Source organism: Prionailurus viverrinus, chromosome D1 (genome assembly GCF_022837055.1).
Source record: "Prionailurus viverrinus isolate Anna chromosome D1, UM_Priviv_1.0, whole genome shotgun sequence".
Classification (NCBI taxonomy): Eukaryota; Metazoa; Chordata; class Mammalia; order Carnivora; family Felidae; genus Prionailurus; species Prionailurus viverrinus.
In genome coordinates, this window is record NC_062570.1 from 98863812 (window position 1) to 98888530 (window position 24719).

At 47.8% G+C, this 24719-nt stretch overlaps 1 protein-coding gene across 8 annotated transcripts in view; it reads right to left on the reverse strand.

Moving 5' to 3' along the window:
• Positions 1 to 24719, reverse strand: part of AMBRA1 (autophagy and beclin 1 regulator 1) — a 180540-nt gene that overhangs the window by 6125 nt on the left and 149696 nt on the right. For 7 of the 8 annotated variants that reach the window (XM_047877453.1, XM_047877452.1, XM_047877450.1 and 4 more), the window contains 3 exons: positions 10705 to 10844; positions 3062 to 3154; positions 1308 to 1501 (listed from right to left, as the gene is read on the reverse strand). In XM_047877453.1, coding sequence (XP_047733409.1) covers positions 1308 to 1501; positions 3062 to 3154; positions 10705 to 10844 — 427 coding nt within the window. Of the gene's footprint in view, positions 1 to 1307; positions 1502 to 3061; positions 3155 to 10704; positions 10845 to 24719 lie in introns of those variants that run through there. The other variant, XR_007156198.1, reaches the window with a different exon arrangement.

The window sequence follows — 24719 nt, forward strand, 5'->3', positions numbered from 1 at the left end:
CTCCCTTACTTCTGTCTAGGTGAGGGTCTTCTGAAAAGGACTGGGATGCTAAGAAGGGTTGTGCTCCCGAGCTCTAGGCAAAGGTCACCGGGCCTCAGACAGATGCAGAGAGCTATCCAAGCCTACTCTGCCCACACTTCAGCACCAGATGGCTACTCTTGCTGAAGAGTGCTTCTGGCCTCTGAATGGTTCACCCTCCACCACCTGCTCTCCTTTATGGCGGGGGAGACAGGAAGGGAATGAGGTTCGGGCCTCTGAAACTGGCGAGAACCCCACAAAGAGTCACGGGCCTCAGCTGGGGAGGTGGCCTGGGCCACAGACCAAAAAAGGATTCAACTTTTAAAAATTTCAGTTCACTAACTAGAAATTAAATAAAAATTAAAAAACAAATAAAAAATTTCAGTTGATGACGGTGAGAGGCACAGTGCCCTGTGGGGTGACTAGAGTGTGAAAAGCTATTCCCTGGGGGAGACACAGGTGAATTTGTTACACGCCTCATGCACACCATGGCCTTTCCTTCTGTGGACGTTTTTTTGAGCAAATGGCTCAACACAGACCTAAAGCATATGTGTCTGGCTGGAGGCTGCTGCCTTGTTTGGAGCTCCAACCGGCAAGGGGGCTGGGGTGGGGGTAAGGAGAGTGACTGAGTGAGAACAGCCTGCTTAACACAGCTGTCGACAGACTCCAAAGTGGCTCGAGCTCTACCGCTGGGAAGTGCTAATTGGTTCTCAGAAGTGTGAGGCCAGCACAGAGCCAGGGCTGATGCTGGCTGAGCTACACCTGAGGTAGGTGAAGGACGGGGCTGCTGGTATGCCGGCTGTAGCCAGAAGGGCAAGGAGCCATGGGTGTAATAGCAGCTTGACAAGCTATCCTGTGGGCTGGCCCTGGAAGCCCAAGGTCTGGTGTGCTTGTCCGTGGAATAAGAGCTCGCACCAGTGAGTCTCTCTTGCAGTCTTTCCCATCTACACTACTTCCTGTGTGCTCTCTCTGGAAGAACAACCTGGGTCCTCCAAGTTTTAGAGGAGGAGGAGGTCAGGGTACTTGGTGGGAGTGGAGCAAAGCTGTAAGAGCAACTCAGCTTCCACTGGGTGGAAACAGTGACCCAGATCAGGGAGATGCTGTTCCTGCCTGAGGAGGCTCCTAACGCCACCAGGGAACATTCCCGAAGCAGTCAGAGGGTAGTCATTCTGAGAGGGGAGGGCCCTTTCTCAGCACCACGGTCTCTGCGGACAGACCAGGAGGGGTGATGAAGGTCCCAACTGCCCATTCCCAGTCATATTTCCCCTCTGGTGTTACGTGACTCTTACCTTCACCGGGACCCAAAGCTGCTGTCCCTGGCTCCTGTATCTCCCTCTCCGTCTGTGTTTCTGCATTCTGCAGCTGAAGGGCCAGAGTCTGGGTGCCCTGAGATGTCACTGAGGTGGTGGGGTTCCGGGGTTGCAGCCCAATTGCATTCATCAGACCCATGTCTCTGTCAGTCCTCCACGTGGCTCTGCTGGTTCTAGGGAGGGAAGGGCAGACTGAAGTCAGGCAGGGTTTGGGACAGTAGGCCTCATAGAGTTCCACTTGTTCCATGCCACTCCTCAGGGAACAGTCCCCTGGACCAGGGCCCACAGGCTAAGACGAGAAAGAAGCCCTGTGCTGCTGCAGCTACCTCCCAAAAGCAGTTAACTCAGCTGTGTCCTTTCTCCTCCAGATCAGGGCAAGCTCTGGGACAACGAGAGGAAGCTGCAGAACCATCCAATTTTGCAAAGCCAGTTAGTGCAGTCACTCCCTTAAACAATGAGGATTTTTCTAGGGAGGTAGAGAAGGCTCATCTTAAGACTCTTAGGGGCACCTGGGTGGCTCAGTCGGTTAAGCATCTGACTTCGGCTCAGGTCATGATCTCGTGGTTCAAGAGTTCGAGCCCCGCATCAGGCTCCGTGCTCACAGCTTGGAGCCTGGAGCCTGCTTCGGATTCTGTGTCTCCCTCTCTCTCAGAGACTCTGTCTCTCTCTCAAAAATAAATAAACATTAAAAAAAAAAAAAAAAAAGAACACCTCTTATCCACGTTCAGGAAGCCACCAGCTGAGATCTGTGGGACAAAGGGTGAGCAGTAGAAGGGACCTTTTCTCTCATAGCTTTTCCTTCCTTCCTTCTAACTATATGCTGACAAGATTCCAGTTTAAATTCCTGGAATTTCCACTGGATCTCCACTTTGGAGGAAAAGCATCAGGATTCTTATGAGGCCCTTCTGGGCTCCTCCTTCAGGGCCTTCTGACAACAGACCCTTGAAAGTAGGCAGCCCAGCTGACTACTTCATAGGAATACTATTCATAGGAATAACGCCCAGGCCCAAAGCTAGCACCCCTTTCCTTGCACATTTCCCAGGCACTGACCCTTGGGACAGATACAGCTGGCAGCAGAGGGGGCCCAGGACTTCCATGACAGTCACCAGCTACTCATTTCTAGCTGCTTCTGGGGACTATTCTTCTAGCCATGTCCTGTAATTCTTCTAGGAAGCAGTGACGCCCTTACCTGTATTACTGACCCATCACTTTTTTCTCATGTTTCAGTCTTCCTTAATACATTGATAAGAGGATCAGTATGAGGTTCCTACTCTAACTGGCTCCTGGGATGTGTCTGTCCCTGGGTGCTAGCTCCGGGCAGCTTGGTCCCTGAGGCCCTGGTCACCTGCGGTATTGTCCACAGATTCTCCCTGGGCTCCCAGCACTCTTCTTGTGGACAGCATCCCTCCCTAGTGCTCTGTCTTCTCCCGTCACCCCAGTGTGCCCAGATACCATGGCCAGGATGGGAGAAGCCCACAGGATGTCCTAACTTATTCTCAGTCAAGACTCTAAGAGCAGAGCATGTTCTCGTCCTTTGCCATAGAATACTTTTCTCGAATCCAACTGTGTGCAAAAGCTCAATGCATGAAGCAGATCAAAGAGGAGCTGCTGTGGCTGAGGAGAGGCACCCAGAGAGCCCCGGAGCAGTCTGAGGGCACTGCTTGAGAGCCCACTGGAAACAGGAGGAAGGGACAGGCCTCCAACAGCTGTGCCCTCCTCCTTCCCAAACTCACCCTGGCCTTTCACTGCTCCTGCTGCTGGAGTGGACAGTGAAGACAGTCTCGTTTAGCTGGTCCCAGTAGTACTCAACACCAGAGTTCAAGGCCCTGAAAAGCAGTTGGGAAGGGTGGAGGAGAAAAGGTGGAGAGCATTAGAAAGAGAATGGCCAGAACTCCTTACACCTCCTAGGCTCTGTGGCCTGTGGCCTGGTAGCCCTCCTTCATCTCTCCTTTGTCTCTCTTGGGGCTGAGCTGAGACAAGGACTGGAGATTTCCACCAGGAAGTGCAGTGCTGGAGCAGTGCGGACAAATCTCCAACAGCCCAAATGCCTGTAGTGGTGGGTTTTTAGCCTCTTCCTTCCTCTGAACAGTGCCTCACCAGCTCCTCCTCAGGCCTAAGAGATAGCTAAAAAATAGCCACACTGTATGCAGGCAGTGGGCTGAGTGTTCTTCAGGCATAAAGAAAGGAGCTAAGATAGCAAATGAGAGACTGGGGAGGCCCTGGAGGGACGGGGTGCCACAGACAGCCCTGCCTCAAGTGTGGGCTTAGTGATCTGAAATAGAGAAAGCACAGGCTCCTGCCACTGGGTCTTCCCTGCTGCCGTGGGGCAGGGAGGAAGGAAAACCAGGGCATCTTGCCATTCTTAATTTGCCTGGAGCTCAGAAGTCTAAGCAGGGAAAAGCCCCCACTGAGCCAGAATAGTCCACAAGGCTTTCTATTCTAGACCCAGAGCCTCCTTTGCCAGGGCAGGCTGGGCTAGCAGTGGGGAAAGGTGCTCCTAGAGAAGACGGCCCTGTGAGTGTCCCCATACTTCCTACTGGCGTAGAAGAGAGACCCTCAAGTGGCCACTGGCCACACTGCTGACAGCGGAGAGGAGTTTCTATCTGTCCAGTTCTCCAGATTGCCAACCTTGCCCTGCTTCCTCCTTTCCCTGTAATGGACCATCAAGCGGTTCTGCCAGTGTCATAGGGCACCGCTGCCAGGAGGGAAGCAGTGGCTTCTGACGTTTCCATGATGACTTACCATCACAGGCAGCAGCCCCGTTAAACAGACTGCTTTGCTTTTAAAGATTCTTTCCAGGAAGAGGCGTTACCTAGCAGTCACTGTGGTTGAGGGTGGGGTGCTGTGCTGAAGGTGTGGATAGGAAATGAGGAAGAGGTGTTTGGGCCCATCAGAACTTTGGTGTCCCTGGGGCGTCCAGCTGGCTCAGTGCGAAGAACATGAGACTCCTGGACCTTGGGATCATGAGTTCAAGCCCCACCCTGGGCACAGACCTCACTTGAAAATTAAAAAACAAAAAAACAAAAAAACCAGAACTCTGGTGTCCCTGTGGAGACTATTAAGAGATACTCAAAACAGCCAGTTCTGCTCTTAAATGAGACAGGGCATGAGCACTGTGCTTGAAGAGCACAGCCGTGGACTGAACTGTACCCCCCCAAATCCATATATTGGAACACTATCCCCCAGTGTGACTATAGCTGGACATAGGGTCTTTAGGAGGTAGTTAAGGTGAAATGAGGTCATGCAGGTAAGACTCTAATCCAACAGAGCTGTGGCTTTATAAGAAAGTAAGAAAATGGTGTGCCTGGCTGGCTCAGTCAGTGGAGCATGTGACTCTTGATCTCGGGGTTGTAAAGTTCAAGACCCACACTGTGTGTAGAGATTACTTAAAAATAAAGTTTAAAACAAAAAAACAAAAAACAAACAAGAAAAAAGAAGAACAAGGGTAAGAAAGAGATCTCATGCACGCGCTCTCTCTCCTCACCACTGTGTGAGGACACAGTGAGAAGACAGCCCTTACAAGAACCCAACCATGTTGGCCCCTGATCTGAGACTTCAGCCTTCAGAGCTGTGAGGAAATACATTTCTGTTGATTAAGCCCTCCAGTCTGTGGTGGTCTGCTTTGGATGCCCAAGCTAAGACAAGCTCCAGTGAAAGCTAGCTTTTCAACTGAGAGTCCTAGGTCATTTTCCTTTAACAGCAGAACTTCTTCAATAAAGAGCAGAGAAATCAGGGGCACCTGGGTGGCTCAATTAGTTAAGTGTCTGACTTCGGCTCAGGTCATGATCTTACGGTTCATGGGTTCGAGCCCTGCGTCAGGCTCTGTGCTGACAGCTCAGAGCCTGGAGCCTGCTTCAGATTCTGTGTCTCCCTCTTTCTCTGCCCCTTGCCCGCTTGCATTCTCTTTCTCAAAAATAAATAAACATTAAAAAAAAAAAAAAAGCAGAGAAATCAAAGCCAGTGGGTCAAGAGGATAAGCCAGGAAAAGACAGCTGTGGGGGAGTCAAGTAAGGTGCTTCGTTCCTAAACAGGATTAGCCAGAACGGGCACCTGACAGGGCTCGGATGAGGAGGGACTGTGTGTCAGGAGGCTGTGCTACTGCAGGTGAAAGGAAACCAACCTAGGCCTGAGCCCCTTATCTGTCTTTCAAGGGTCATGAAGATTCTGGGGACTGGGCTTCACCTGAGGGCACACCAGCATCTTTGGAGGGAAAGGGCCACAGCCAGACACAAGTACCCTTCATTCCCTGCTCTGTACTAACCCCTCTTGGCTACTCCTGAGGGCCTGCTGGGCTGCGGATTTGGTGTGATCTTCAAACCATCCCTTTAAGAAGGAGCAGCTCCTTCCCCTTTGGAACATTCAGCTATTTTTGTGGGCATTGTCTGAGAACAGCAGGGCGCCGCAGGGCACAGGTGACAGGAGAGGACCTTCCATTAGGGAAGAGGCAAATGGTTAGAGGTCAACAGCAGAGACCTCCAAAAACAAAGTCATCACTATAGCTTCTGATGAGCCAAATCCTGGCTGCATGAGGCACCATGTGAAGCCAGCTGCCAGGGAGCCTTTGATTTACAAACTTGTCAAGATTTATTGACAGGTGGCAATACCATCTGGGTCCCTGCCAAATCCTTCCTCTGTAATTTTTGCTAGCCAGGGCTGGTTAATGACAACAAACTGTTCACACTAAACCTACGCCGAGCTATGCACTGCGTGACCAAGAACCTTCCTTCCTGTCTCAGAAGACCAGCCACCTGAAGGCCCATTCTATGAGCTGGAACTGTTAGCATGATGCTGATGGTCAAAGGGTCCCCTAAACACTTTCCATCTGGCAGCATGCCTTGTGAGCTCAGAACTGTGAATTTGGGACATTCGGTGCTGGGTCAACAGCCAACAGAAGGAGGCAATGGAGACTGGCAGATGTGCCGTCCAGGCCCCCCCTTCCTTTCTGCCCCCCACCAACAGGTCTACTGTTCACCCTGATTTGTTCTGCTTTCTGTGGTCAGAGCAGCTCGACTACAGCAAGCTCACGTTTTTGAAAGTTTGGATAGAATTCCAGGTACTGTACCAAGGATCAGAGTTGAAGATACACTCTCTAGCTACTGGAACTGTTAGCCTTCAATACCCAGTATCACTGATTTCCATCTACAAGCTGAAGAATGGTCCCGACTCATCTCCTTTCTCCTTGGGTCTTAGGATCAAACAGTCACTGTTTGCCTTAGGTTCTTCCTGGAAGCCAGACCAATACACAAAAGTATGAAGAAGCATGGAAGGCCAATCAGGGTCAATCTTTCCTTCCTTTTTTTTTTTTTTTTTAAATGTTTATTTATCTTTGAGAGAGAGAGAGAGAGAGAGTGTGCACAAGCGAGGGAGGGACAGAGAGAAAGGGAGACACAGAATCCAAAGCAGGCTCCAGCTCTGAGCTGTCAGCACAGAGCCTGATGTGCGGCTCGAACTTATGAACCGTGAGATCATGACCTGAGCCAAAACCAAGAGTCAGATGCTTAACCGACTGAGCCACACAGGCGCCCCAGCGTCAGCCTTTTCAAATGGACTTCCGCTTCACGCCTGGATTCCTTCAGTAGCAGCTGTAAGCTGTGCTCGAACTCACGACTGTGAGATCAAGACCTGAGCCAGGATCAAAATTCAGACGCTTCACCAACTGAGCCACCCAGATGCCCTTAAAGATTTTATTTTTAAGTATTCTCTTTACCCAAAGTGGCACCCAAACTCACAACCCTGAGATCAAGAGCCACATGCTCCACTGACTGAGCTAGCCAGGCACCCCTGAACTTCTGAACATCTAGGGAATATTCCCTTTGAGAACATCCTTCTTTCTTCTGTCACTTACATGGCTGCAGAGGCTTGGCCCACATGGCTGTCTCTTTGGAAAGAAGGACAGGCATCTATCCCCACTATCTCTGCCAAGTGGGAAAGAGCTGGCACCTGGCTTTTGTGGGGCAGCCTGAAACATGAAGTCTCAGTGGCTCCTCTTTTGACTCGGGGATCTGCCTTTTCCCTCCTTGGTCAGTGATGCTTGATTGCAATCACTGTTTACAGTGGTAGCTCCCTCTTAAGGGACAGAGCTGACAGGGCCCCACACTCAGCCAGGGGGCCAGATGCCCCACGGTCCCGGCCTAGTTTCTTCTGGCATGAGTCCCTCAATTCTGTCTTCAGAGCTGACTCTGAGAAGCAGTGGTCTTCCCAGCAACACCTCCCCCCCATTTGTAGGGCTGATCTATGAAGCCGGAAGTGAGCAAGCACCCCCTCACATCAATCTGGTACTTCACGCCCACTATGGTTATCACTGGGGGTGTTGGCTGGGCTGGCAGTCAGCCAGAGGCGCAGCAGCAGCTTGGGAGGAGTGGCGGGTGGGGGAGCAAAGCAAAGGAGAAAGGAGCGCCTCACTGCTGGGAAGGGTGGGGTGACGGGGCTATCCGCCACCCTACTGGCTTTGTGCAGGGGCTACAGGGCCAGCTGTTCATCTCCTCACCTGTCCTAAGAATTTCTTACCCTGGAGCAATGGGGATTTCCTTAGGCCTTGTTCTACCTCAGTGGGTTTTCAGTGCCACGAGAGATGCCCCAGGGGCTTGTGACCTCTGTCTTTGTGCTTGGACAGAGTGTGGAGGCTAAGACAATGGAGGAGAAATCAAGAGCAGGACTGAAAGCACAAAACGGAGGTGCAGCTGCCTGTGTCTGTGGACAAAGACGGCCACCTGTTTTAGAGGGAGGGCTGTAATCCTGGCCCAGCTGGCTGGCTGGCTGCTGTGCCCTCGGGAAAGGGTGTGCCAGAACCGTATCACAAGGGGATGGGCGGTGAGCCTCAGGCATCTGCCTACTGGAGACACAACCCTGAGCTCCTACTTCCCTATTCATTTGTTCTCCTCATTTTAGGCCAGAGACCAACCACCAACTATTCAAAAGATGTGAACATTCTTACTCCTCTCTCATTTCCCACCGCGTCCCCATCATCTGACCGCTGCATTCTTTACCTGAGGTCTTAAGAGAGTTATGAAATCGTGTGTTCTTGTGGTATGTTTTTCTGCAGAAAAATGTACATTGTTTCCATCAGAATTTCAAAGGTGTTTGTGATTGAAAAAAGGTTAAAAAAAAAACCCACAAAAACCAGCTGTAGGAAAGAGCCCTGGACTGGACAGTCAGGAAGCCTAATTCTGTCTCTGATCTGCTGGGAGACCTGGCTTGAGTCTTCCCTTCTTTACCAGAATACTGCTTGGGCTTCCCTGCCTGAGGCCAAATCCCACAGATATGAAGGGGACTGAGAAGCAGAGAAACTCTGAACAACCTGGGACAGAGTCATGTCTGTCTTAATTTGCATAGTCCCCTTAAATACGCACCCTAAGATTTGGGGCATTTGCCAAAAGGACCCAAGAAATCAGGAGAAACAGCAACCCCGAGACAGGTAGGCCAAGCCAGCTCTCTCTCTCTCAGGCCAACACAACTTGGTCTGCGATGGGACGCTGTTTGTGCTGTCAAATACTGGTGGCTCCCTTGCTCCTGGAAGAGGCCTGAGTTCCTGCAGCTAAGAGTTCCCCAGGCAGCCCACGATGGCTCCAGCCTAGTGAAGCTGGATCTTGAAGACGACATATGGGGAGAAAAGAGAGAAGAGAGGCCAAAGCCAGCTTCATGTTTGGCTGAGGTGTCTGTGACTCACACCAAGTGCGGAGGCCGGGGTTTCAGACACAAAAGCCTTTGTGGGACCACGACAACCTGGAAGTAGAGACTGTGCCTCGGGAGGAGCAGGCCACTTCTGCAAGGGACGGGGATGGGAGTTTGCCTGGCACAACGGTCAGTGGCTGGAGCTACAGACAAGACAATAATGTTGAGGAAGGATGTCTTGGGGAAATGGGGACTAAGAAGGGCCTATAACTACAGTGTTGTTAAGAATAAAATTATGGTCCAGAATTCTGTGCCAGCTTTGGAGAAGATGTCTATTAGAGTCCTCTTATAAATGTCTAAGAGGCAGAGATAAGATAAGCAGTCTCATGTGCTTTGGGGAAAAAGAAGGAGTTGAGAGCAGACTGATTCCACGGCTACGGTCATGCCAGAGGGAGGGCAGAGACAGACAGACCCAGCGACGGGGCTAACAGTGGCACGGTCGTTCAAAGAGGCAGGCACGGTTCTGGAAAGGCACAAGGAGCTAGTGAAAGGGGCTCTCTGGACACAGAGCCTGAGGACAGTGCAGCTGGCAGGACCACAGTCTCAGACAGCAGCCTCTCTTTGGGAGGGGCTCCAAAAATTCAAGATAGAATGAAAGAGCTCCCCTTAGAACCGGGTTTCCTTTCTCCTGAGCTACTGACCTAGCTCAGCTGACAAGGGCTCAGTCACCAGTCATCTACGAGGCCGCAAGAACTGACCCAAATACACACCCTAGGAAAAATCACCAAAGGCCCTATTAAAAGGCAAAGTGGACACTTCCAACAGCCAGAGACCCTACCAGACCAGTCATGCCATGCTCTGTGATCTGCAGAACACCCTGGGAGAAGGCGCTGCACCAAGTGAAGGACAGCATTAGGACGGTCTGGAGGCAGAAGTGGCATTTAGTCTGCTGGAACCCTGCAGCGGCCCACGCAGCAATCAGCCTGATCTGCACTGAAGCACAGAGCTTCACGCGCCCCACCTGGCTGGGTCTGGAAACTGATGACAGACCTGGCTGACTCCCAGGGTCTCAAGTGAAAGAATAGACTTCTGTCCTCCAAAACACCACAAGGGGAAGGGGTGTCATCAGGACCCAACACAGAGGTGCTATGGTTCCCTGTCCCCTCCTACCCCTTACTTCAAGACCGGATAATCATTTTGATTTTAAATGGAGCTTTCCAATCTGCCTTCACTGTTATGAAGCACAAGCAGAAAGGAAAACAGGCAGGACACAGAGCCAGGCTGCTAGAGATCAGTGGCCTGACAAATTAGGGCTTTAACAATACTCTTATTTCCAATTTTATTTCTTAAGTTATGACTATGGCATTTATACAAACCTAAGACCACCTGTTGAATTTTTCAAAAAGCGTTTAGAAAAGAATCTTTGATGTCTATGCTTTTGCCTGCAGGGAAATTTTACTATCACTAGGGAACCAGAGAACAAGAGAAAACAAAGAAAAAACATACTGCCTCAGGTTTAAGAAGACATAATAACTAAACCAGTCTTTTGAAGATTTCTGGGACGGAGAGCTAACGCTAGCAACCTCAAGCTAAAAGGACCCTCCATGCAGTGACGCAGAGAATGAGGCAGGCCCTAGCAGAATTTCGATTTCCCTTCTACAAGACCCCACCTCACGGCCAGACCCACAGATGGTGCTGATCACTCACGTCCTCAGCCTGGATGACCCCCTCCCACCCGTGCTGCCGCCCGCCCTGGGCCACTCACTCTGGTCGGCAGATCACCAGGTCTCCTTTGTTGGTACCATAGGCCAGGCCAAGCCCTGGCTCGGGCAGCCAACGGGCAGAGTTGATGCTGACATGTCTCCGCTGGTCGGCAGGCATGGGGTAAAGGACGTTGAAAACTCTCTGGGTGGGGGAGAAAAGAGGGAAGAAAAGAGAATTCGAGGAGAAACAATTTGTTACCAAGAATAACCAAGTCCCTTCTATGGCCGGAAGCAAGTTAACCACAGGGAGGAAAGGAGCCAGTTAGGCTGGGAACAGAAGGCCTCTTACACATACTGCAGAACTTGAGGTGGCAGGGGGAGCCTGGGGCCCTCGACTTTAGGAGAAGGCTACAACTCTGTCCAGCAAGGCTAGGGGTCACTTAGGCTTTTCTGCAGGAAGCTTGCTCATGCTCTCCTTAACATAACAACCTTTTAGCTCTTCTCACTTCGTGGCTTTACGGTAGCCCCCTGGAAAGGCTGTCAGAGCTCCACTCCCCAGGAAGGTCTGCTCCTAACGTTCCCCTGACCAGACAAACCAGTGAGAGCCAAGCTCAACTGGGAGTCCCGTTACCATGGAAATCACAGCTCTTACAGCAATGGAGAACTGAAGGTGATAGGGGGGCGGGAGGGGGTGATAACACCAGAGAACATTCTTAATTCATCTAATTAAAAGCAATGTTAAAACTGCTATTGTTAAGGAAACCTAAAAGGTGCGCTAAGATGTAGGAAGCAGGGAAGAGGGGAATCTTGAACACACAGGTACATGACTTCTTTCTAGCTTATATAAATCACCATTAAATAGATCGTATCCATTTCTCCAAGGGAGAATCTCCCTTCAATAGTAGGCTTATTTCCAAAGCTACTATTTTCTCAGGAGGCAGCTCAGCTGTGGCTAAGGGTTTGGAGTAGGTGAAAGAGAGCCTCCAATTTCTCTGGCCTCTGAGCTGCACGACATTCCACAGCAACTTTAGTCAGAGAGCAGGACATTGGGAGAATGAAGGATGGTGACTTTCCTTCGAGCGAGAAAGCCCTGGGTTGGAGTCCTGACACTTCTCTAGAACAGTAACTTCTCCAGATCTCAGTTTAAAAAAATACAACACCAGGGGCACCTGGGTGGCTCAGTTGGTTAAGCGTTTGACTTTGGCTCAGGTCACGATCTCACACATTTTGAGTTCGAGCCCCACGTCCGGCTCTATGCTGACAGCTCAGAGCCTGGAGACTGTTTCAGATTTTGTGTCTCCCTCTCTCTCTGCCCCTTCCCTGCTTGTGCTCTGTCTCTCTCTTAAAAAAAATAAACATTAAAAAAAAAAAGATACAATACCAATATCCAAATAATTGTGGAGAGATGAAAAGGCATGATGTGTATAAAATGTCCAGCACAGTGCAAGCTCATAAATGGTAACTGCTGCTATTATTATCAGGAATCTGCATCTGGGGCTTCAAAAAAGATGGTTCGGGTCTACAAAGAGGACATGAAGCCAAGAATCTAGCAACTGGAGTTGTAGTCAATGTTTTCCCTTTTAGCCTCTTCAGGTATTAATCTATAAAGTAGGAATGAAAGTAGGGATGATCTACTTTTCCCTGTCCCTTGATGGAAAAAAACAAAAAAACAAAGAAGACCAAATGAGATGTGGTTTAGAAAGTAATATTCAAGGAATTTAGGGTGGTACAATAATTATTACTTTAAAAATTATCCTGATGAGAGATTTAAAATTAAAAAAAAAAAAAAAAAAAGAGGAAGTAAGTAAAAATTGAGCTAAGGGTCCACTGCACGTATAAGCATGAAGTGATAAGCAGCCCTGGATGTGGGAATACTTGTTCATGTGCCTTGGGTGTCTATCTGTCTGAAATGCTTTCACCAGGACGGGCTCCAGAATGGAGAGGACAGCAGCACGAGTTCTCAACATACCGACACATACACAGAGAATCCTGTTATGAATAATTTTCCAGGTTCTGTGGCGCTGAGAAATGTGCCTGGGCGGCTAATGGCACACCGCCCGGACGGCCCTGCAATGGTCCTGAGGTTGAATGGGTCTCTTACAGATACGGAATTGGCTCTGTTTTGAGGCAGAAGACTGACGGCACCACAGCTGCTGCTTTAAGAACCTCCCGTGCCCTCTCTTTCTGACTCAACTCCAAATGTAAGAATTAGCAAAAATCTTTGGTCTAACTGAGGAGACTACTAAAAAAAGAGCCCAATGGAGTTTATGAATTTCTAAACTAGTCATGTAGAACATGGTTGCTTGACCTCTGGATAGTCTCTTCCTTGCACACATATATCTAGCAGGTGCTCTGAACGAACTCATTGCTCCGTTCTCTACCAGCCTCAATGGCTGACTCTCTGTGGAGGTGGCAATACCTGTATTTTCCCTTTGCACCTATTCAACCCTTTCCTTCAAGTCAGGGGATGGGGTGTGGTGCCTTTACCCTTTCTCACAGAGGTTTTCCTTCCCAGAAGATAAATCAGTAGTTTCTGTCCCACCTGCAGGCCACATGGTTAAATGAGTTGGGACACACACTCAAAGGACAAACAACTATGTCTGGGATCATTGACTGTTCAACTTCCCTTCACCCCAAGGTTAGATGGCATGAGTGGGGTACACCAGGGTTAAGGAGGGATGTGTGTTAATTTTAGTGGGCTGGATTAGGGGAGCTTCAGTCTTGACCTGTGACAGTTCTACAAAGCTTCACAAGGGAGTCTCAGCTGAAGTCACAATGATTCATTCCTAACTTCAGGGAGCTGGGCAGAGAGAGTAGCCTTGTAAGAAGGGGGAGTAATAAGGTTAGTAAAGTAGATGCTTTAAGGTTGTGCTGAGTTTTTTGATGGGTCTCAAAGAGGAAGAGAATTCTTCCAGAAATGTTCCAGACCAGGAAAGAAGCAGAGAAGCCTCTCACATATCACAAGTTTACCTTTTATAGTCTGTTGCTGCAGAAAAATTAACAAGCAAATACTATCAATTTGCTTCTAAGCACAGGAACCTACTTTGGAGACAAAACCCTCAAAAGACCAGTATGATGGATGACCCAGCTCAGGTGAGACAAGGTCAAATGCACTGGGGAGAAGTAATTAAAGATTGAGACCCCTAGACCTTGCTGCACAGACAGTCACAACCTCTATGGCTGTAGTAGTCATGGGACATCAATTTGTTCTCTATGGCAGTTCCCCCGGGCCCCTCACCCCGTCAAGTCCTTAAACACCGTTGAAAGGGCAGCTCCCAAGTGCCCATCTCCTCTAGTGTTTGGGTATTAGACTAAATCCTGCTTTGTGGCAGGAAGCCAGAAGATCCCACGTGAGGATCAGCAGCCTCCAGGACTCCTGATAAGCACCAGCTTGCTTATCACACTCTAATGTGGGGGTAGGAAGGAGGGAGATGAGAGCAAAACATATGGGGGAGGGGGTGCAGTAAGAGCACAGAGGGTGCCAGATGGGCAGGACTCTGATTTACAGTCCTGAGAGGCCACCCGGTCCAATACTCCTGATTTCACACATGCCTGAAATTAAAGGAGCCTAGAGGAATGAGAACCTGGCCCATTTTCCGAACCATCCCAGAGATGGACTTTCCGCTCCATTCTCTGGCTGGAGCTCTCAAAGCACCTCACAGAGGGGGCTATTCTCCTCACAATTAGTCAGCCCTAATGACAAAAAGAGTATCTGCCCAACAAGTTCCCCAATGCTGACAGACGGTTCGGTAGCTCTGGCCACTCTCCCAACATTGCTGCTTTCAACTATCAGTCTATCTGGCCCAGTGACTGGGGGAGCCATCTCCTCCCAGATTCCAGTGGGGTCTAGCTCTGGTTCTGTACACTCAAGGTTCATCAGCACTGACGAGAAAGAAGATCTGAGATAGTGTTAAGGGACAGCTCTGGCCTTCACTTAAAGACACCCCAAATATATCACCAATAAAGGTTTCCTTACCACTCGTCAAGGACAAAGCTGGGTGGCCTACCAAAAATCCCTCTCTCCCTCTGACAAGAGAGACACCCCATGAAGTTGTACCACCAAATTCCATTACGTTAGAGGAGGATTATCAGGACCTGGAGACCCTTTGTGGGGCGGGACACAAAACCCAGCTGCTGATTCATGTTGGCAGAGACCTGGTTTCACCAGCTTTGGCTACAGATGTTCCCTGGTATATTACAAAAGCTGACAGCAACCCCCTCCCCAAGCAGACTGTTTTCTTTTCTGTCTAAACTCTATGAAGAGAACTGGAATCAATGTACTAGAAGGAGAGCCAGTGCCATATTGGCACATTACCAGAGAACGAGTCAGGTCGCCAAGGTCTTTATGGTCCTAAGAGAGTGGGACAAGAGGATGATTCTTTCACTTCTGGGGTCCAAGACCATCTCGTGTACCACCTGCCTTTCCATCCCCCAAACTCTACTTAACAGAAGTAGGAGCAAAAGAATACAGTTCCCAGATCAAAACTAAAGGGATCTTGTTTCTTGTTCAAAGACAGGAAAAGAATGAGAGGCAACCAGAGTTGCTCAGTGGGAAACCTTCCTCTCCACCCTTTTAAAATTTAGACGAAAAATGTATTGCTGCCCTCAAGAAGATGTTTTCTTTTCGGCTGCATATCAATAAAGCTCAGACCATTAGTCTGAGTAGCAAACTGCACTGTTCAGATCAGCTCAGATAAGAAGCTGAAAGAAAAAACTTTGTGGTTATCTTGTTTGTGTTGGGGAATCTCATCATCTGTAAAATTGGAACGGCTCCACAGCGGCAAGAGGTCGAGTGCACTCAGCAGATCTCCCCTGTTTTAACTAAGACGATGGAAGCTGGTGGTAGGAAGAAACAGACTGGAACTGGAAACGGACTGGCCACAAGAGAAGACCCAAGCCAAGAGGAGGAAAGGAACTGTGAGGAGGAGAAATGCCTTCTCGGTAATGATGGAGATCAAGGGAGGCCTTAAGCCTTTAGAGAGGGTTACTAGAGGAAAATTAACTCTCTGGGAAGAGGGAAAAATCAATGGAAAGCAGATGCTAAGAGACAGCTGACCTTTCCACTGGAAATGGATGACTACCCATCTTGTCCAAGGCTGAGAAATGCACAAGTCCCAGAGCAGGCAGGGGGAGGGAGACTGCTCACCTTTTATCTTTTCTTCCTTTCAAGTTGTTGATTTACTTAGATTCATGAATTACTTAAGTATCTTCATCCCTAGGAAAATCTGATCATTTTCCAGAAATTTTAATTTTTTTTTTACTGTCTCTAAGCCTTCTTTATATTCTACTTTGGAGTATAGAACTTGTAGGAGGTTGTTTTTAAAGTGACCATTTAAAAATAAGAATCAGAATATGAGCTCACCTAATTCTCCCCTTTATTCAGCTGAAGCAAGAACAAATCTGCCTAGATCACCCTTGTCCTAAACCAAAGCTCTCCCAACAGAAAAGAAGAGCGACAGCTCCTTTTCTTAACTTTTTTTTTTAAAGTAAGTTCTAGGGGCGACTGGGTTGTTCAGTCGGTTAAATGTCTGACTTTGGCTCAGGTCATGATCTTGCCGTTCATATTCGAGCCCCACATCAGGCTCTGTGCTGACAGCTCTGAGCCTGGAGCCTGCTTTGGATTCTGTGTCTCCCTCTGCCCCTCCCTTGCTCTCTCTCTCTCTGTCTGTCTCTCAAAAATGAAAAACATGGGGCGCCTGGGTGGCGCAGTCGGTTAAGCGTCCGACTTCAGCCAGGTCACGATCTCGCGGTCTGTGAGTTCGAGCCCTGCGTCAGGCTCTGGGCTGATGGCTCGGAGCCTGGAGCCTGTTTCCGATTCTGTGTCTCCCTCTCTCTCTGCCCCTCCCCCGTTCATGCTCTGTCTCTCTCTGTCCCAAAAATAAAATTAAAAAAAAAAAAAAAAAAAAGTTGAAAAAATGAAAAACATTAGGGGCGTCTGGGTGGCTCAGTCAGTTAAGCATCCGACTTCGGCTCAGGTCATGATCTTGTGGTTTGTGAGTTTGAGCCCCGCCGTCAGGCTCTGTGCTGACAGCTCAGAGCCTGAAGCGTGCTTCAGATTCTGTGTCTCCCTCTCCCTCTGCCCCTCCCCTGCTCATGCTCTGACTCTCTTTCAATAATAAATGTTAAAAAAAAAAATTTTTTTTAATGAAACACATTAAAAAAAAAATTAAAGTAAGTTCTAGGCTCAATGTGGGGCTTGAACTCACACCCTGAGATCAAGTCGTGCATTCTACCAACTGAGCCCGCCTGGGGTCCCCTTTACTTAACTCTTGGAATGTGTTGCCCTCTGCTGCCATTGATAATCTGCTCCCTTGAAGTCACTTCTAGCCAACTTCTTGTGATTTGCTGGGATCTGAAAACTCTGTTTTATTCACTCATTCCTCTCAAAGAGCTCCCAAAGAGCAGTCAGAGGACAAGAAGTTTAGTTTTCAATTGGCCTGATGCCTTTCCAAAGGCATCTCAAGCCATTAGGACAAAGCAGAGGTTACTTCAGCTGAGGGATCTACTTTGGTGTTAAATGAAATACCAAGGCATTGAACGCTCCTAGAACAAATTAAAATAATTATTTTCTCCTATTCCCACATGTCTGTGCACAGCACAAGTTCTTAAACTTCCTTGGCTTCATGAATCTCAAAGGAAATGGCCAAATGAGAAGTTATTCTAGAGATTCACCTTGGATAAGAGAGTCTTTCAATATATTCCAATACATTTAATACGTTTTAGTTGATATTTTTGGAAGCGCTCTGAGGACAGTTAAACATTAAAATACTTTGTATTTTATATTTGAAATATATTAAAATACTTTTAGCTTTTACAAATGCAAGAATTGGTTCTCTTACCAATTCTTGAAAAAAAAACCTAACTGTTCTGCTTTTCGCTTTTGAAGCTATCTACTGGGAATCTATCACCATGTCTCAGTGCTGGGACTAGCACTCCAAGAACCCAATATTGGGCAAAATTGTGAAATGAGCAGGACGCTCCCTATTTTCGTAAGGATTATCTCCTTGATAGTTTCAATTACTGTTATGGAGAAATGTGCTAGACGCACTGATGATGGCCGTAAGAAGGGGTATATCTTCACACATATGTAGGAAACATACAGCACACAAGGTATCAAAGGGACACACATTCCTGGAACGTTCCTCAGTGTCTCCTGTGTGCCAAGTGCAGGGAAGATTAGGAATACAGCAGTGCAAAGACCAGTCAAGAAGCCCGTTGTGGGAGTGCCTGGGTGGCTCAGTGGGTTAAGCATTTGACTCTTGATTTTGGCTAAGGTCACGATCTCACGGTTCGTGAGTTTGAGCCCCGTGTCAGGCTCTGCACTGACAGCATGGAGCCTGCTTGGGATTCTCTTTCTCTCTCTCTCTCTCTCTCTGCCCCTCCACCTCTTGTGCTCTCACTCTCAAAATAAATAAACATTAAGAAGAAGAAGAAGGGGGGGGGAGGAGGAGGAGGGGAAGGGAGGGAGGAGGAGGAGGGGGAGGAGGAGGAGAGGAAGAAGAAGAAGCAGCAGCAGCAGCAGCAGCAGCAGCAGCAGCAGCAGCAGCAGCAGCAGCCGCAGCCGCCAGTTGTGTAGCAAGAGAGCAGGGACCAGGTCCATTTTATGCACTGCCTTCCCAGACCTCACAAAGCACCTGGCCCATGGTAGGGGCTCAATTAAACTTTGTTGAGTGAAAAGAATAACACACAGAATAGGCTGCACTCTGAGAGACCATGAGAAAAGAAATCATCAGAGTTACTTTAGAGAAATCTGTCATGGAAAAATTCACCGAAACTAATTGCAGCTCTACTGTTATTTTTAATGTTTTATCTTGCCCCCTCCCTTCTCTGACAAAGTGCATCAGAGACACCCCTGAATTCTCCCATACTCCCTCCCCCTTTCCTGCAATGTGCTGAAGAAAGGCACTGTTTGAGGATAGATGCTTTGTGTCACATCTCAGAAGTCAACTTTAAGATAATTGCAGCGGAAGCAGCTTTTAATCAACTGACAGGCGGCTTTAAGAAAATTAATGAGGACAAAATCTTAGGAAAGAGTAAATCATTTCTGACAACAAAGCTGTCTCTCTTTTTTCCCAATCCCCCCTTGAAGAAATACTACCCTTCCTTCCAGGGTACAAAAATAAAATATCTTTATTTTTGGTTTTTGCCACTCCCAAGGCCAGACAAGATTAAGAAAGGCTCATTCCCTTAGATTTCTGGGGAATACTCTAGATTGACTAGAGTTCTAGGTGACTTTTGAAAATCAAACTTTCGGGGCGCCTGGGTGGCGCAGTCGGTTAAGCGTCCGACTTCAGCCAGGTCACGATCTCGTGGTCTGTGAGTTCGAGCCCCGCGTCAGGCTCTGGGCTGATGGCTCAGAGCCTGGAGCCTGTTTCCGATTCTGTGTCTCCCTCTCTCTCTGCCCCTCCCCCGTTCATGCTCTGTCTCTCTCTGTCCCCAAAAAAATAAATAAACGTTGAAAAAAAAAATTTTTAAAAAAAGAAAATCAAACTTTCAGGGGCGCCTGGGTGGCTCAGTCGGTTGAGCGTCTGACTTCGGCTCAGGTCACGATCTCGCGATCTGTGAGTTCGAGCCCCGCGTCGGGCTCTGTGCTGACAGCTCAGAGCCTGGAGCCTGCTTCAGATTCTGTGTCTCTCCATCTCTCAGCCCCTCCCCTGCTCATGCTCTGTCTCTCTCTGTCTCAGAAATAAACATTAAAAAAAAAAAAAAACTTAAAAAAAAAAAAAAAGAAAATCAAACTTTCAGAATCTAGGGAAGTAGAGATGAGTAGATTATGTCACAGGCTAAATTCCGGGCAAAGAGGTTATAGTGAAGATTATATACTGAAGCATGGAGCTAGGACTGGCCCAAAGAGCCTGTACACGTTAGTTACATAAACACTGGCCAGGGCTGACAGCGCTGGACACCCATGCTGCCCTAAGATCTAAGCAACAATTTAGTTATGACTAATTTGAACACTCTGGATATCAAGCCTTTGCTGTGGTTGATTTTAATGAATTTATAATAATAATCAGTCACTAGGCTCTGTGAAGATGGCTATAAAAGTGACAGAAAATGGCTATAAAAGAAAGACAACTGATGTTTCTTTATAACCAAGATGACATCCATTAATGGGCATCATAGTGATGTCTCCCATCCAAGGATAACAGTGAGTGGAATACTGGAAAAAGGAACTGAAGAAGTACTCCTTTAGATGGGGAAGGGCCTGGAGAGAAAGATAAAGATACTGCTTCTCACTTTTTAAGCCAAAGCATCTCTGTATTCTATAGAGTGCAGGCAAGCAGGCAAGGCCTTGTGGTTAAGAGCTCAAGGAAAGTCAAATGTGGGCAGGTAAGAATTTTAATCAGAAATGGAAAAAGGCCTCACAGCATTAGTTCTTAAAGTACTACCACTAGGATGTTAGCATGATGCAGAATGCTTTAGGCTGGAGATACACATCAATTTCTCAACTTGCTAGAAGTATCTGAAAGATACTGTTATTAGGAGCCATGGAAGTAACCAGATGAGGTTCTAGGGACGGTGAGAGCAAAAAGGAAAAGGACAAAGTTACACTGATAGGTGAGGTCTAACTAGAATCTCCATGCAGCCAATGATTCGTTCTCAATCTTGACTGTGGGCAGAGTCATCTGGAGGCTTGGTAAAACAAGGATGGCTGGACCCCACCCCTAGCCTGATTCAGCAGGCCTCACATGAGGCTGAGAATCTGAGTTTCTACGAAGTTCTCTGATGATGTTGATGTGGTCTCAGCAGAGTACACATTGAGAACTACAGTCCAGTTAGTTAAGAGTAGATCGTAGGTCTGTAAAAAATGGTAACAAATCTGTGTTCTTTCCCCGCTGCCTAGAGAATGAGGGGGATGCAGATCTCTACAGCCAGAGCCCCAGAGGAAGAAGATATACATAGGGACAGTCCACCACTGAAGAACAGAACTCGCAAGGTGAAGAAGTAGGGAAGGAGAGGAATGAAGAGGGAGAGACAGGGAGAAAGAAGAGAGGGGAGTAAAGGGGAGAGAAGGGGGAGAGAGGAGCTGCCTCTCTTTCCAACACCCCCTCCAAACTAACAATCTGCCTAGGTAATAGTTGCTCAACACTTAAATGCAGTTTTACCACATAACCACAAAGAAAAAGCTTCCAATAAAATGGACCTTGTTAAGTATTTGAGGCTTTGCCTTGAAAAGCACAATGCTGTTCCACAGAGAAAGGAGAGCTAAATTGCTTTCTCTCCTAGAGCTTCTCCCATCCAAGTCAAATGACAGTGTCCTCATCTATCACTTCTGCCAATAAAATGACCAGAGAGAAAAGCAAACCAGCACTGGGAAGATTCAAGCAACCAGTGCCTCTAGGACCTGTAGGGATTATGCAACAAGGATCCTCTTCGGTTCTTACTGAACCACTTCTATGCCCCCATCCCCCACCTGTTGGGGGGATGGTCCATGCATCTGCGAAAAAGAATACACAGCACCTTAATTCCGGTGTTGAAAGCACTAATCCTTATTCTTGCTTTCCAGTTCAAAATGCCCCGGCACCACTCCCCAGCCCCTACAGCTGCTGACTTTTGCCCTAGGTAAAACAGCACTTATTACTGATATAAAAATGGAAGAACAGTCTGGTGTAGGACTATTTCTGGTGTCATTAGTAATTTTATATTTTTGTTATTATGCTTTCACTTGGTTACAACCAAAGTTATTACAATGTGCAAGTTGCCACTATTTTAGAAAATTAATTGCAGTTTTCTGTGACAATATTATGCCTTATTCCAATTAGAAAATGAAAGCAGAGAGGGCACACAGGCAGTTCAGTGTTTTGAGAATTTAGCAAAACTTGAGCTCAGCAATCTCCAAATGCCTAACTTCAAAAACCAAACAGAAACTAGCAAAGAGCGTTCCCCGGCTCAAGTATAAGGTAGCCAGACACAAATAAGACCCTGAGTCACAGAATAGCATACTCAGCTTGGAGGAACCTGGAATGGGCAGAAGGGAGGGGATGATCAAATATGTGCTCAGTCTTACTTTTCCAGATTTGCCAACCACACTAAAGTCGGGAAGACTGAGCCTAGTCTCAGAAGCAGAGAAGGGAAATATCAAAAAGACCGTGATCCTAGAAACAAAGGTAAAAATTAAAATGGCTCAACACAGGGGCAGAACAGAATCCAGAACGCAGATATTCATGGGAGAGCTCTTGAAGGCAACAACAACTGAGAGAAGACAGGAGGGGAAGCACAGAGAGCCAACAAGCTAAGTGAGGTCTGGCAGGAAGTGGAGCACAAAGGCCACAGCGCCTGTGACAGGATTAGCCAAGGATCCAAGCCCCACGCATAAAACCACATGTAAACCAGAGACTGTGTCTCTCCCCCTTGCTTGAAGGGGCTGCGGGCAGAAACCTAAAATGAAGAAAGGAGTCCATAAGAACAGCGGCTCTCAAACTCAAGTGTGTTATCAGAATTACTTGGAAAGTTTGGTGTACAAATGCAGATACCCCTCCCGCCCCATTCTTATGCAGATATGTAGCCCCCCCACCCGCACCCCGCCGCTGCTGTGGTCATGTCTGTTTTTGACAAGGACCCCAGGTGTTCTAACACAGGTTGTTGGAGGAACACAGTTTGAGAAGCACTGATCCAGAGGTCTGAAAACTGCTTAGAATAAATGCATCAAGGCAAAGCAGCAATCAGCGATTCATTTTCAGAAGAGTGTTCATATGGGGCTGGGTAAGAGATCATCTCTTGGGGAGAGATGTCACTTAGTGGGAATTAAAATAAGGTAAGTCAATGCTCTGGAGGATGTTCTCCTGGGACTGTCAGTTGACCCAACAAGCTTACCCCTCTGAATATTACATCATGGTGATTTCCAAGGACCACCAAAAAGAAGGGGAATGAATTCTGGGTAGAGAAGCTTGAGGACAGGCCCATCACCCACAAAAGCATTCCTTCAAAGACAAAGCTTTACATTACAGATGGAGACACCCACCCATACTTACCTGTGCAAAGAGGAAGATGCTCTACTGTCCCATTAAACCCTCGCTCCCTGATCTCAGACAAAAAGGCCCTCCTTGACTTAAACGGTGGTACAGCATAGCTATCCAAAAAAGCTGGTGTCTTCCCTTCCACCAATGACTGAATTCAGGGATATTTTCTGAGTGCTTTGGTGCCTTTGGATGTTAAGGGGCAACCAAGACCTGGAAAACCAGAAACTTTTCTGTAGTGCAGGGGTTTAAAGGCAGATGTGGTGGACACAGGGTGAGCAAAACCTTGTTCAGCAGCCTGGATCCTGTCTCTTAGGTGAGAGGAACACTTCCCAAATGGGAGCTTTCTAGTCACTTCAGCTCCCTAAGTGGCAGATGGTGCCTACTGAGAATCAAAAAAGCCTCACCAGGAGGCCTGAGAAATAGCTCTTGTCACGAGGCATGCAGCAGCTGGCTAGCTGCCCTGAGCCCCTTAGCAGGACAGCAACGGATCACCATATCTCCTCAGCAGACTCCTCCAACTGCATTCCCTGAGCTGCCAGCCCCATACGTAACAACATCTTGGCTTCCGCCCTGTAGCTGTTTGCCCTTAGCCAGATGTTTCTAAGCTACTTATGGAAAAGAGGAACCTTGCTAGGATGGTGGACTGGCAGGCTATGCCCAGGAGCTGGGCAGGAGCCCTGGCTTCCGGAAGAGGCTGGAGATGTCCATTAGTGTTGCCGAAATCAGATCCTGTCTCTTAATGATTATAAACAATTATTCCACAATTAGGCAGGAAGGATTTAGAAGAACAGCTGTTGGGACCAGGATTCTAGGTGGTGCAAGGCAGACACCAGGTACTTTTACCATCCGAATCTGAAGAGAACCAAAATAAGAATATTTAAACTAAACCTTAATGTCCATCCTCAAATGTCTAGGTAAGAAAACAGGCCTGTGAACTTCCCAGAATGTGTTCTCCCAATCACCTAATATCAGATATTTCCAAAGTCATCTGGAATTCAAGAATTGGGACTTCCCTGGCAGTATGATTTCAAGGGCACAGACTGCCTGTTTCATGTTTCACCCCTTTCAGACGCTTGGTGGAATATGCTGTCACCTATCACTGGTTCTGCTCGATACCACCTAGAAATGCTAAGGAGAACGCTTGCCTTGAGATCCTCTTTCATTCATTCAGCTTCTCCTAGATGTCAAGTTCCTTATTTGTACTTGAACTTCATAAAGGCGAAATGGATATGGTCTTCGCTCACGAAGAGCTCACAGTTCCAAAGAGGAGAATGACATGGGAAGAAGTAAGTGCAGTCTGATGTGGTGAGTGTGAATATGCGTGCCAGTAGCCAGGTACAATGGTGGTACAAAGAGGGAGTGATTTGGAAAGGTCCTGGAAAAGGGGGAAGAGCTACGGACGTTGGGTTTGAGAGAGAGGACAGTCCAAGTAAAGGCACACTGACAAGAAAGCACCTTCTGAAATTCCGGGTGCTTGGAAGTGGCTCAGCAGAGTTGGATAGAGGGTCCCTGTAGGAGATGGGAGGGAGAAGAGGCTGGCGACAACCATGCTAGGCCACCCACTTTCCGTCACTTTCTACACAGTGGATCCTATCTCTCTCTCTCTCTTTTTTTTTCCTTTAAAAAAACAAATGCTTCCATTCCAGGCATCAAACATCTACATGCACAGCACTAAATGAAGGGCCCTGGGGGATATGCCCCTAAGGAGCTTACACGGAACCTAATTGGGCAGATTAAACATACACACCACTCAGCTAAAGAAAACACAAAACAACACATAAACAAGTGCATAAAACTATAAATGGCACAGCACAAAGTGCTAAGGGAATTCATAGGTTCTTAGCTTGAGACAGAGCTTAAATACCATCTAATTAGAGAACCATTCAAATGCTCAATTCCCCTCAGCAAAAGCAAATCAGCCCCCATGGGAACTCAGTCAGAAACTAGTATGCTTGAGTTCAGAAGGCCACTAACCCCATGATGCCCAGAAGGCTTTTACGGCAGTATAAGAGAGGTCCACCTCAGACAAGACAGGGCCCCAACAGGACCTTTCTCTGGTAGTGAAATGGACGAGATGATTAAGAGCACAGCGCTACCGAAAGGCCTCATCCTCCAAC